This window comes from Octodon degus, unplaced genomic scaffold (genome assembly GCF_000260255.1).
Source record: "Octodon degus isolate 3935 unplaced genomic scaffold, OctDeg1.0 scaffold00064, whole genome shotgun sequence".
Classification (NCBI taxonomy): domain Eukaryota; kingdom Metazoa; phylum Chordata; class Mammalia; order Rodentia; family Octodontidae; genus Octodon; species Octodon degus.
Genome location: NW_004524640.1, coordinates 2,809,470 through 2,824,436, shown reverse-complemented (window position 1 = coordinate 2,824,436; position 14,967 = coordinate 2,809,470). Strand labels below are relative to the sequence as shown.

Genomic DNA, 14,967 nt, shown 5'->3' with positions numbered 1-14,967 from the left:
TTTTAAGTAGGGAAGGCATTTCTTCTGGTTAAGCAGATTACTCTGAGGCTGTCAGAAAATGGATTTGAGAAGCCAAATTAACAAGACTAATACAAAAAACACTGAAAGAAGCCGCTCATATCATGAAAATACACCAGCAGCAACCAATGCCAAAATTATCTTAGTAAAATGATTACATCCAAAGGACGAACAAATAATCATCAAGACCTACAGGCAAAAAGAAACAAGCATCAAAATCAATATTCTTAAAATGCTAAGAAAATCAGGCCAACATGAGAAATTTTCTAATGTAAAGAGTACATTCTTAAGGAACTCAAGCTACTGCCAGTCAAGAATATCATATCCAGTCAAGTCTTAAGTCAAAGTTATAGACAAGGTACAGATTGTGTAAGTACAGAATATAAGAAATACAGTACGTAAATGTACTTCCTAGGGTATCTAATATGGAAGGAGTCCGCACATTTTCTGTAAAGGGACACATAGTATTTTAGGCCTTGCATGTGACATACGATTTCTGTTGCCTATTCTTCCATTTCCTTTAACAATTTTTTTTTTTTTCTAATGTATGTGGAACAGGGTCTCACTATGCAGCTCGGACTTGCAGCGATGCTGTTTTCAGACTCCCAGCACTAGGTTTATAGGTATGCACCACCATGCCTGGTCTTGGTGGCCAGCTCAGTGTGCCCAGGGGCAGGGCCAAGCCAGGGATTGAATCCTAGCCCCTGCACTAGCCTGAGCAGGTGCTTAGTCTACTGAGCTATCTCACCAGCCCAACAGCTCTTTAAAACTGTAACAATACTCATTCAGTAATGATACCCAAAGACTATAGTTTGGAAAGACTATACTGCACTAAAAGATGAACCTCATGCAAGGAGATAATGAAAGTTTGGTTATGAAGGAGTCAGAATGGACTCATCATTTCTAAGCTCATACATACTTCTATATAAATAGTTATATTTCCTTACTTGCTCTTCTAGCAAAAAAAGACCTTGCATCAGTCAGTGATACCTAAGCAGTAGAACACACTTCTTAGTTTTCTATCACCAAAAAGATTCTAAAAGGAACCAGACTCTTTAGAAAAGATTGACTGCAGGGCCGAAGCAGGCAAGATGAGTCTAGAATATCTTGGTTTCCCAGAAAGTATGAAAGAACTATACTTGATACCACTTCCGCAAAACAAATTCAAGAACTAGATTATAACCTAATTGATGAAACTGAAATCGGAGTGTAATTTGAAATACAGCTACATAGATAACAGAAAGATGCATGTGCTTGCAGCAAAACGTTAGTGCACATGCAGAACAAGGTGAAACTGAACTCATTTTTTGAACTCAGTCATCAAAATAAAGATGGGCAGAGGCAAGAATTATCTAGTGCTGCCAAACTGGAGGGTGAAAAATGACATGCTTGACAAGGAGCAAAACATTTATATAATCTTAAAGTAGAATGGAAAAAAAGCTATGCAACTAACAGGAAATATTTTGGCCAGATAATCAAAATGAACATCCATGTCAGGTACGGAACCCTAGCCACTGTCACATCACTTGTGGTTGTAGCACTTTTGTTAGGGATACACAACCTGAAGCTTCGTTAGAAAATGTCAGACAAACCCAATCTGGAAAAAGATTCTATAAATACGTCTACACAAATTACCATTTGTGGTCAAAAACTGATCCTGGTGTAAGTACCACCTAAAGGCTGTGTTCATCTTACCTATCTTTATACCCACTGCTACCATGCCTGTACACTTTAGGAATAATGAAGACAAAGTGTGAAGGAGTGGTCAGAAGGACAGCACATTTTAGGGAGGTGGGGAGACCCAGTCCCTCTAATTCAGGCAGGAATTCCTTGAACTTGCTCAATCTTTCTGCCTCTGCCTCCTGAATACTGGCATTACAGGTGTGTGCCACCATGCCCATCAGAAGGATATCAAATTTTTAAACTAAACAGCGTGTGTTTGCAAATTATGTAATACTCAATATTCTCACATTTTCAAAAGTAAACTTTCTCAGAACTTATTAACAAAGTGATGAAATCAGAAAGTGACTTAATCTCTCCAAATATATACTTCTACTAGCAGCACGTTTAGTTCTTTGTGTGAAGCTAGTACATGAACCTATCTTCACTTTCACCCCTTCCCTCCTCTCCCTCCTGTTCTACCTCGAGCCCCTTCCCCTAGGAGATCCACCTCCCTACTTCCTATTGTATTTTATTTCGCTCTTTATAATTTGGATTCGTGTAAGACCAACCGTGTGAAACCTAGCGTGTGTGTCTGATTCATTTCACTTAGCATTATGAGCTCGAGGCACATCCATTTTCCTACAAATGACTCAAGTTTACTTTTCTTTATGGCAGAGTAGTACTCCCTTCTGTGTAAACATGCTTGCTTTATCCATTCTGTCTGTTGATAAAGACATGTGAGTTACTTTCAAGATTTAGCTAGGATGAACTGTGCTGGCATAAACTACTTTTTAAAAGTTCTGTATTTCTTTTACATAATAAAAATATCAGTAAGTTGATACCATAAAAATTATGAGGGCCAGGGAGATGGCTCAGTGGAATAAGCACTTCGCTGGCAAGTGCAAGGGCCTGAGTTCAATCCCCGGTTCCGAGGTGGGGAGAGGAATATATGGATACACTGTAGTTAGAACCCAACTTTATTTGTTACAACCAATTTTATTTACAGAATATAAATCTCTTCAAAAAGATACATTCCTTCATTTAATCAATGGTAAAAAGCTTTACTAATCAGAAATGAAGCCTAAACATCATTTATGCTTGAACAGAAAAACAAATAGTTTCATTAAAAGTTCATGAACATATAACAAAAATTATTTTTACTTAAGCAGTTACATGAATGAGGCTGTTTTTTAAATTTTATTCACAGGCAATGCCTTTTCTGCACAGAACTAATTTTACTTAAATTAACAGCAGTAAAAAGGTAAAAATTAAATTTTAAACATGAAAATATGCAATGAAAAACAGGAAGTATCTCCATTAGCAAACTGATTAACAAATCCTCAGACACTCAGATACTTTCTGAGGCATATCAGAACACCCACATCGAAGGTTGCATTCATTTGAGAGGTATCAATACATGTTCAGTGCTGAGACTCTTTGTAGCACTTACAGTATATACAGAGCAGCATTATACTACTATAGTTCACGTTTGATGAACACAAACTTCAGCTTTATGCCAGTTTCCCAATTCAACATACAGTTAATGTGATGACAAGTACTCTTCATTTTTTCTCCTTGCACATGGGATAATATCATGTCTTTTTCCTTAGAGTGATAGCATGTTCTAAAATTCAAATACTTCGTATCATGGAAACTTGACCTGTACAAAGGCTTCTAAATACAGTACAGTCAAAAAGTTCCTTCTTTGCAGATTCCATTCATTTATCCTTTAGCAGATACATACAGAAAACTAACTTAATTATTGAACAATAAAAACTTAAGTATGTCACTACCTAAACTTAAGTAGCAACACACCACAACTAAAACTATGGGAAGCAAGCACTCTCATCTCCACAGCCTTTAGGGGGCTCCTTCCCAAGTTACAGGAACTAGTTTACATAGATACAACTGGATTTCAAACTATCTCTGAAAAGTTCCTTGTTAAAAGTTTTGAAATTTTAACTAACAGCCTACAATTACAATCAGCTAGGTTATTTCTTAGTCTTTACTGACAAGTTAAAATACAATTATACAATGTTTTCAATTTTTATGAATCTCTTAAATTTTGTTAAAGTGATTAATCGCAAACATCCTTACTGGGTAAAATGTTAATAAAAAAATAAGGGCATTTCAGAGAGCAGTATTTCCATAATGAGAAAAGCTACAGGATTCATAGTGAATACAGATATAATAGTATTTTAACCCTGTTTTATAATGTCAGTAGTATACTAAGTACATATAGCACAGAAATGACAAGAAACAAAATTTCAGAAGGACACTAAAAACTTGAGTTTGAGATGCCTCAAACACAAAAAGCATTACAGAGCTTATGCATTATTTTTGCTCATATAAATAATTCAGATTTTCTTTCCGTAACACATTGTGATCCCAAAATGAACTTTTCAGTGTAAGAACTGTTAAATGTCTAACTCACCAGCATCTTGTTAACTTCAGTTTTCTAATATTCAAAGTAATACAAACCTCAAGTATTTTCTTTTGTTGCAACACTTCCTGTCTAATTTCCAAAAATGGGGGGAAATTATATAAATGGTAAATTTTTCTGTTTAAAAACATCAAACCCAGGAGTTAACACTATAATCACAGCAGGGATACATGTAGCAGGTAAAGGTGACTCAAGGTAGCAAATTTCTCTTTTTTGTAAAGGATCAAAACAAGATTGAGTGCCTTACATGTAATTAAATTTCCTAGTAAAAGGACATTCTGAAATACAACAAACCAAAGAAAAATCAGATTAAATGTATTCTGAAATAAAAATAAAGCTACTTCACCACATACATGTTATTCTTTTTCCATTGTGCATAATTACTAGCATTTGCCTTCTGTCTAAAGTTGTGCAAGAAGCTGCCAATAACTAAATTCTCACACAGTAAACTTTGTCTATCAACTGAATATTAAAAGCTTAAATTTATATTACTTTTGGGCACAGTATAAAATACTTCTAAGAAGCTTAAGTCAAAAAAATGGATACTTAAATTGTATTATGAAATAAGGAACTCAAAAAATGGTACATATGACTTTGGTATGAAAAAAATACATGATTACTTTTAAATGTGGAGGTTTAAGCTTTTAATTGAGAGTGTTTGGGGGCAGTTTCCTGATGTCTGGTATAATATACATTAATGAAGTTAAAATAGTTGTAGCAAAAAAACCCCAAAAACCAGAAATAGTTGACATTAAAAAAAATTAGCTGTATCTTGTCTTTTACAATCATACAACTTTAGTGACGTCATTTGAGATATGCTTAAATTGAAGGGAGAGATAGTACTTATTTCTTATACATATATGGGATTTAGATTCACACTGAACTTCAAAATTTTTTGCAGAAAATGTTAATAATCCTAAAGTGAGAAAAGATAATACTTCAGTTTGCAATCATTAAATCATATTTAGTTCTTCTTAGCTTAGAACTGTGACTCGAGAATGGACATGTATTATTAGTAATAGTATATAAATTTAATGCATCCAGGAGTCGAACCTCACAAAAATTAATAGCAACTGACAAATGGAGGAAAGTCGTATCAGGCACTGAGAGGCTAAATAAATAAGTACAGACACTGACCAAAGCTGATAAACCCTATTTCCAGTTCCTGTTATCTCACTGTGCAGCCAGAAGTATTGGCTATTTCCAGTCTAAACCAACAAGCTGGATCATTTCCAGACAGGAAAATGTCTACAAAAGGGAAGAGAATTCAAAACAACACACAATCTCATATGCAAGATACAATTCACAATAATTTATAAGTTTTTATTTACACTGTTTTATATACATCCAGGCAGACCTAGTTGATGAGTTTTGTGCTCATATTGATCTCAGACGATCATGTGAACAGCATGATTCACTACCACGTCTCTTTGACTTCCAGAAAATGGTGGTAGCAGGGGGTTAGGAGAGAAAAAAATCAAACATTACTTGTCAGATAAAATCATAAATGTATGGGAGGGGAAAAAAGGAGGGGATGTGGAATTTTGCTTGTTAAAGCATCCAGGCCACTATGGTCTACTGACTAACATTAAACAAACATGAATGCCACATCTAACAACCATTTTCCTATTTACAAAATGAGCTTACTATCAGTTGAGTGATTACGTAAGGCATTCAAGTTCCTCAGCTTTAATAAAAAGGCAACTGATATCTCAGCAAGCCACAGGTCAAAGTTCAGAAGGATGAATTCAGAGAGCTGTTGAAATTTACCCTCCTTTAGAATCCTTTAAATGGCCAATATAAAGGGAAGTAATTTTGAACCCTATTACCAGCCTGCACCATAATCCAATAAACCTGTACAGGAAGTAGGAGCATTACAACATCCCAAATCCAGGCAAAAGTGGGGGCACTATTTTGTGTATCTTAATTTGTTCCCAAGATCCACAGCATACTTGAGGGCTAGTTAACCTGACAGCTTTCATTCCTGGTAACATTCACTTTTAAATGTTCTCTCTGAAACAGTTACAGTCATGTCACAGCTAGCAGCTATGCAGTCTACCCGCAATGGCTCCGTCAATCTCTAATCAAAACAGGTGGAAGTAAGACTACTGAGTAAGGTAGAAAAACGATCACTCCTCCTTCCCCCATAGACCTACATGATATACACTTTTGCATTTTCAAAGGCAAAAAGCAAAGAAGCAGAAGTATTACATATTCTTTATCATTCCATGATAATGTTCTAAACATAGATGAAAATTCCACCAAAAACAATTTATGAAGTTCACTTTAACATTATAAAAAGCTATTAATTTTTATTTAATTGTTCCATCCATTTAGTCAGCTAGGCAAAATTATATTAATTTTACAGTAATATGGTTTATAAAAACAGAAATGAACATTTATAATATTGGGGAGGTAGAAACCAAATCTTGGTCTAACACTGTTACAGATAGAAACATAGTAGATCCTACTTATGTAACTAGAATTCACCTTTTAAAATGCCCTTTAAGTGTTTAGACTTACTTTATTAGCTTTAAACAGCTTGAGATAATCCAAGTATTTTAATGCACTTGTCTGAGAATATAAGTCATTTGGAATAATACATCAGACTCCCCAGATGATTTCTCAGAGGATAAACTTGTAGTTGCATACTTGAAATATGCAGATCCATTATGCTAACTTTGTACATGAGCACTTAAGTGACCAAAGTGCAAAGCTTGTCAGACTAGTTTTCTAGTAAAGTTAACCACGACTGCTCATCTTCACAGAGCAGCGCCTAGACTTGAAGCCTTCCTAGCTATTCCAAAGCACTACCTTCCTCCTATATAAATGCTTCCCTCTTACCTCTGTACAAAACAAAATATATAAAAACACAATAAACACAACAGAAGCCCTCCTACCATGAATATTTCTGCTTCATTCACATTTTACGATGGTTACTTTTCAGATTTTAAGTGTGTAAGACAGTGCACTATCCTACATGTACCCTAACTCCTTATCTGACTCCTTTCACTGCCTCAACATGTTACTCTGACACCACATGTACCAAGTCATCATCATCACACTAAGGTCACAACAACACAAATGAAAACTTCAAGCGAGGAAGGAAAAGAATGAATCTGAATAGATTTTTAAAAACCTTAATCTAAATAATAATTTGTTTTCAAGTATGATAAATTTTGAGTATTTGAAAAATTAGCAATACAAACAATTATTTAATATAAAGAAAGCATCTCAAGTAAAATACACTTTTTAGTTAGAAACAATTTGATAATGTAAAACTTAAGCAGTAACTTAAATGACCACATTTAGCATTTTGCATTCATTTTTCAATACAGATTTTGGTGATAATCTTTATTCTAAGCTTATTTGGTAAATATGTTTATATTGCCAGACTATGTAGACAAGAATTTAATTCTAATTTGTATTTCCCCTAAAGAAAATACGTTTTCCAATATTCAACTTAAAAAGATGGACCCCACAGAGACAGCGAATGCAATTTTCCCCTCTGCATTCATAATCTTATATGACCATCCTAAGTTATCTATACCAGTCAGCGACTGGCATTTCAAAAGCAAATGATGCTTTCATACAGTGAATCAAAATAAAAAGGTTACACTGAACAACCAGAATTGTTTTCTAAAATCAATCATAACATAGAACTTTAAAAACACTTCTCTAGAACACTCTGACACATATATACTTAAGAGGAAACTGATGAAAGCAGTCACAGAATCATGTTAAATTTATAATAAATAACCCACATGACATAAATTATGAAAGGCTTAAACTGACATCTTTACACCTTTTGCAGATCTAAGATATCTCTAATCAACCACATTCTGACAGCAACAGGTATATTTCTTGACATCATTCAGTCTATTTTAAAAATAAGATTGGTTTTTTAGAGGCATAATTTGTAAATCAAAATAACCAAATTAAGTTAACAGAATTTTAATGGATATTGACTTTGTGGAATTTCTTAAGAAAAAAATTCACAACCATCGCTCAGCTACTGAGAATTAATTAAATCTCTTCTTTATTCAGGCACTTTTAATGCAGTAACCTCAGGCTTCATTTTAAAGTACTGGTTAAAACGAACAATTGCATACCTAGGGAGAAAACAGAATGACAACAAAATTAGTGAAATTCAAAAAACTTTTCATTTTATTTTCACTCACTCTCTAAGCTTCCTAAGTTTTCAAAGGACAGATTTTTAGTTTACTGCACCACCTACTGGACAGTTTGCTAATACTGAGAGCACTGAACAAGCTTCAGTACAGGAGATTATAGACCAATCATCAAATGTATGTAGCCTTTGGAATGTAATCAAATAATAACAACAATGTTCCCCTTGAGTTCTAAATGTTAATTCAAACAAAAGCAGATACAAATGGCATTCATGTAAAACACTAAACTTACCCAAGGAAATCAAAGTCAATAGTAGAATATTTGGCTTGAATCAAAGCCCATAATCCCCAAAAGAAATGAGAAGCCTTAAAAGGAGAGAAGAAAAAGACTTATGAGGACCTATTTCTTTGTAAAACAAATGGTTAATTCTATCTTACTCATCAATTATATATACATAATTCTTTGTTATTAAAAACTGAAACCAATATAAAGTCAATGAAATAATTATATTTTCTTAAATATAAAAAGTTCTCATTTCAATGAAAATAACTCATAGCACATAGCATTTTTTTCCAATATTCAAACCTGAATGTTCAACTAAAAATTGGAATTTGAGAAAAGTTGTATTGATTTTAGTACTATAAACTTCTGGCACAGTGGCAGTCCTACAAAATTAAATGTATCAGTATCTTCCAAACAGTTACTGTTCAATTACCAAAAGCATGCACAGGTAGATGAACTTTAAGGTACCAGAGTAAAAAAAAAAGGGTTATGTTCATATTACATACTGCAACTGAGTTTAAAAAACCATTTGTCGGGGATGGTGAGATGGCTCAGTGGTCTAAAGCACCTACTTAGAAGAGTTTAGCAAAAGACAGGGACTGCGGTTTAATCCCCCAGCACCACATGCCAGCCAGCCCGCCCCGCCCCCTGGTGGGCTGAGCTGGCCACACACACACACACACACACACACACATACACACACAAATAAATAAATAAAATTAAAAAAAAAACATTTGTCACATTTTGCTACAGTATCAAAAAGAATATACACAATTATTTGAAAGGGGAAAATATTCCTCTTTCCAATAACGCATGTAAGTGAAGTTATACCCTCCATATATACTTCAGCTGAAACACTGTCCTACAGTGATGGAATATAGAAACAGATCCGAAGATCTGTCTTCAGTTCAGGAAGTCATTAAAGAAATGTGCATAAATAGTGCTCTTCATAAATTTTTGTTTTTTTTTAAAGTGGCATTTATCTTAGATGTAATGACTTTATTTTCAGTACATGTATTCAGTAAGCACTTCAATTTTTTAAAATTTCTGATATGGTAAATACTGATAAGCTGCATCAAAAAAGGTTCACAGAGGTCTTTAAACAGTTTTTAAACATAAAAAAGTTTCTGAATTTAAAATATTTGAGAATCACTAATCTAAATCACACTGGCATGTTTTAAGTGACACAAAATTATCCATGGCTGGTATTAAGTCTCCTGTATATCAGAGTGGCTTCATATGTTAGACTCTTAACAGAAGAAGCAACAGAAGTCAGCAATTCAGTACAATTTATGAGCTGCATTTCCAAAAAGTGAACTTACATACAGATAAAATAATATACTTGAAGTATTTCTTTTACATTTGGAAGTTATGGATATGCACAAGGTGAAGGATAAGGGTGTGTGTATGTGTGTGTGTTTTGCTGGGGATCGAACCCAAGGCCTTTGCACTGAATTTATGTCCACCCTCCCCAGGCCTTTAAAAAATTCTGAGACAGGGTCTTGCTATGTTAAGTTGCTCAGGCTATCCTTCAACTTGTGACCACATGCTCCTCACATTCTTCAAGGGACTAGGAATGCACTCCAAGTGGTTACAACAAAAACATACATCATTCACATGGCAAAATTACGTAAGCATTTGGAATTTAAACCTACATAGCAAATCTACTTTTCATTTTTCTGGTCTTGTGCCTTCCTGCCCAGCATTTTTTTCCCAGCTCCTTTATTCTTCCTCTTTCTCCATCCCTCACATGTTAGCATTTCCAGTGTTCCGACTGGGGACCCCTACCCCCTTCACTTCTGATTACTTTCCCTAAATGATCTAATATCAAGGCTTTCATTGCTGTCTCTATCAATGATCCAAATTTCAGTTTCTTCATACTATTAAGCTTCAGACTATCTCAAGGCAGAGTCTCCCACAAAAGCACTAGTGAAAAAGGACACTTCTGTCTTTAATTAGACTTTGCTTTTCCTAACTGAATGATTACACGTGAATAATTTTAGAACTCATCACTAGGTGGTGAATGCACCTCATCTACTGCACATGCTCCCTGAGATGTGTCTGCAGTGTTCTCCTCGTTACTGTGAACTAAGGGGAAAGAGAATTCTCCTTAATTCATGAAATCACTGCTTGAACTTCCACCTATTTTCACTGTATAAACTAGAATTCCATCACAAAAATAAAACTTTAATAATCAATGATTAATACCGTCAAATGTTATCTATGGTCACATCAAGTAAGGTACGACCAAACAGTCTCTATGGCCACATTAGGTAAGAACTTATAAACTAACATTTACCTTATTTTACAGCAACTATGTCATGATTGATTACCCTTCCCACAACTTCTTCACAGTACAGAAAAAGGCAAGTTTGCAGCTATATAAGACATGCACGAAAGAGGATAAAGGAGAAAGACTGAGGGCTTGCTTTTATTTCACTCTACATTCCCGATAAAGTATTCCTTCAAACACCTGGGAGGTGACATATATCTCATGATGCTCCCAGGAATTAAAGAGGACTTAGGAAGAGAAGAGAGTAATTTTGTTGGTTAAAAAGAAGGTAGAGCCCACTTCCTACCATACCCTTCCTATGTGAAGACAGCAAGGCAGGCCCTGATGCAAGAAAATAAAGGATAAGCAAGCATAAAACAAAGGATCACAGAATTTCAATAAAAGAAGAGGAATTAAAACAAAAATTAGCTGAATAAATAAAACATTTTCAATGGTTTCTTAATGAGAAAGAACTGGAAGGTGATAACAGGTCCTCACAGTATAAATAAGCTTACTACATAATGCTTATTCAAAAGCTAAACATATTTAAACTCAAAGTACATGCTACAAGGAATATTAAGAGTCTCAAAGTTTTGTGTCTCTATCAACTGCCCTTTATCATTTTCCTATCAGATGTCTTATTCAATATGTGACACATTTTATAAATGTATTTACCTTTCATAAAGGTATTTTTTCTTAAATTAGGTTAAAGGAATTTCTCCCAATTCTAATTTGCTTCAACTTCTAAACTGAGACGCGTGTTAAATATTACCCCCCAAAAGTTACTTGGTATATCTTACTTGTTGTTCTAAATTCTAAGCATTTTTGAAGGAATACTTTAAGTTGCTTCCAATCTACCTAAACTAGCCCACCAGTGTTTTTTATACCTAATGAATAATTATGAGGAGCTTCATGATCAGACCAGAAGTAACTGTATTTTTTAATGCCATGTACAAATAATGACCATGATATCCAAAAAGAGGTGTTAAACACAAATGCTTACAAGTAAATCCAATTTAGCTTTCTAAAAGCAAGCAGGACTGTTAACTAAGAATTAGATATGCAGAAATTAGTAAGATCAATGCCTTATGAATGAAAAAAATTAAGTGAGCGCATAGAAAAATGTAAACTGCAGCAGTGATAATATTCCTCGTTACCACAAAATCATCTAAACAATGACTTAATAGGAGGAAGGAAACCCTTCATTTTCTACTTTAAACTCATGCATCAATAGAATAAACAAAAACAGTAGGCACTATAAGACTGGCTAGAGAGTATGTCATTAATTGAACCAACAGTTCTACTAAAAATAGGTATATGAACAGCAGGTTAAGGCACATTACAGCACAGCCCCTTACTTACAATGCAGTCTGAGTAGCCTCAGGGGAAAGCTTGTCGCTGTTAAGATTATTATGGACCACTATATTTGTGGGCCACCAAAAGGGTCGATTTGTAAAGACAACTGGGTGTAAAGAGCTAATATAATTGCTTGGTATTTGATTTAACTGTTTAATATCTTGGTTCAAAGCTCCTGCTCATGTATCATTTTGTCCTCACAGAATTTAAATGTGTTTCTTAAAAAATAAAGGACATGAGTCAAGCATGGCAGACACTGCCTGTAATGCCAGCTACTCAGGAGGCTGAGACAAGAGTACTGCAAGTTCCAGGCCAGCCTAGATAACTAAGTAAGACCTTTCTCAAAAAGGATTTGGGGCTGTAAGTCAGCGATAGAGCACCTAGGTTCAATCCCAGTATTGCAACTAAAAATAATAATTAAATAAAAATAACTTAAGTTAAAAACCCATAAAGAAAAGCAGATTTCTGAAGCTAAGAACGCATTAACATTATCACAAGAAACAAATAATTGTTTATTAAGAAAGGTCAAGAAGATAAAACAATGGATTGGGTCATAAAAATATAATTCTACTAGTTTTTCCATTCTACTAGTTTTTCCATTCTACTTTTAGCAGTGAGATGTGATGAGCAAATGTACTATGGAAAACCTCGTTTCCTGTAAGTTTTCCTTTGATTACATGTGTGTTTATAATACAAAGAAATAGATACAAGAAACAATTTTATATATTAATTCTAACCCTAACTTCCATTCATTGAGAACCTCCCAGAGGGCCAAGCACTGGTCTGCAGGCTGTGGAGATAATAGTTGATGAAACGATAATTTTGTTCTCAAAAGCAAGGCAATGAGATAAAACTGTAAATAATTATGTTTTTTCATTATTTTGAACAAAAGTTCACAAAACTGAAAATTGGAAATTTAGAAGCTTTTAAAGTTATATTAAGAATCATTATTTACATTCAAACTTACCAATGCAAACTGATTGACTTGGATGAAGAGTATTTCTACCTCCTTTTCAGTAACCTCGCTCCTAAAACCCTTATACTCTTTGTAGGCTTCAAGGTAAGAACGCAGCCACTGGCTTTGTAGCTCTCTATCTGGATAAAGACTATAGTCCACATCGCTTACACCTGAGAGGGGAAAAAAACAAAAAAAAATACATGGGAAGTTTTAAGAACACACACTCTTCCCTATATCTTAATAATTACCACCACCATTTTTTCATAAAAACCTAACAAAATCTTTTCATTTCTGATTGCAACAGTACATGTTAAACAGCATTTATTAAAATAATAAACCATTCTGTTCCAACTTAATCTTTAACTCCATTACCATAATCAACCTCCACTGCTTCAACTTTCCTTCAAGGTGTGTAGCTTGAACCACCTGCATCCAGAGCCCTACATCTGCCATTGAGCTAGTGCCAGGAGGAGGGTCTTCAGCACACTAAGAGCACAGTTTGGCTCAAAAATCTTAAACTGTGGCTCTAAAACTCTTTGAACATGAATTGGGGTAAGAAGTACATATTTTACTGAGACCTTATACATGTACCTGTTACTATGTTTCACAGAACAAAATATACTCTATCTTTCAACTCTAATAGTTCTATTTTTCGATTCTTTAAATAAAAAAAAAAACTACAAATCTGATTTCATGATTTACTGTTTGAAATATATAAATCTAGAAGATACGGTTCTTGGCCGACAAGATACCTCAGCAGTCTGAAGCGCCTGCTTAGGCAAGCTTAAGCAAGCACAGGGACTGCGTTTTTATCCCCAGCATCACAGGCTGCACCAGCCCTGCCCTCAGAGTAGGCTGAGGTGGCCAAAACAAAAGATAACGGTTCTTCATAAAGTGATCTAAACATCTAATTTTGCAGCTTGTCTTCTTTCATCAGCAATTTTACACTGTACCTACAAAAGAGAACTTACACTTTCTTCTTCTCTGTAGCATGTTCCTTTTTCTTATATTTAAATATTCAAATTCTACCTAACTTTCAAAATTTAGCAATTTTTTTCTCTACAAAACTGCCTGAAGATCACTGTAGTTTGCTTGTTCATATGCACATTATCTATGTTACTAATGTGGTTGTTGTCAATTATATGTACAACTGGTCTTCCCACCTACAATGAGATAGGGAAATGTAAGCAGCAGCCAGGCATGCTGCCACAGGCCTGTAATTTATCCAGCAATCTGGGACACCGAGGCAAGAGGCTCTCAAGATCAAGCCCTACTTGGCAAGTTAGTGACTTCACAAGATCCTGTCCCAAACCTATAAAGGGATGGAGGATGTAGCTCAGAGCAAAGGCCCTAAATTCAATTCCCAGTATATACTCCACATTAAAAAAGAAATGAAGCAGCACATATGTGGATTTATGATCTACATATAATAAGCTTGGTGGGAGAAAATAACTGGCAATGTATCCATCAAACATTTTCTCCAACTTGTTTGCAAACCTGAAATATACAAGAACACATGAATAAAAGAATGTGCACAAATACAAATTCAGCTGTGAAATATTTCTAGTAGGTATAAACTATCAAAGGAATTTCCTAATCCTTACAGGACAGTTTCCATTTCTAAATACAGAGCATTAAAACGAGCTTTAAATTAATCAGTTACATAAAAGCAACTAAACTTGATGATTATAGATTCACATTCAGGAGTAAAAATTACTAACATTCTCATCATCTTAATCAAAATATTTAAGAAATCCTGAGCTTTAAAAACAGACATTTCAAAAAAAAAACCAGACATTTCAAGGGCCAGGGATATAGCTCAGCAGTGTAAGCACTTGCCTGGCA

General features: G+C 34.6%; 1 protein-coding gene across 1 annotated transcript in view; it reads right to left on the bottom strand.

Annotated features, from left to right (window-relative positions):
• Positions 1-2,639: 2,639 nt before the first annotated feature.
• Etnk1 (ethanolamine kinase 1) overlaps positions 2,640-14,967 on the bottom strand; it is a 63,429-nt gene continuing 51,101 nt past the window's right edge. The window contains exons 6-8 of the mRNA XM_004634555.3: positions 13,132-13,292; positions 8,546-8,619; positions 2,640-8,235 (exon numbers count right to left, since the gene is read on the bottom strand). Coding sequence (XP_004634612.1) covers positions 8,163-8,235; positions 8,546-8,619; positions 13,132-13,292 — 308 coding nt within the window. The 3' untranslated portion in view covers positions 2,640-8,162. The remainder of the gene's footprint in view (positions 8,236-8,545; positions 8,620-13,131; positions 13,293-14,967) is intronic.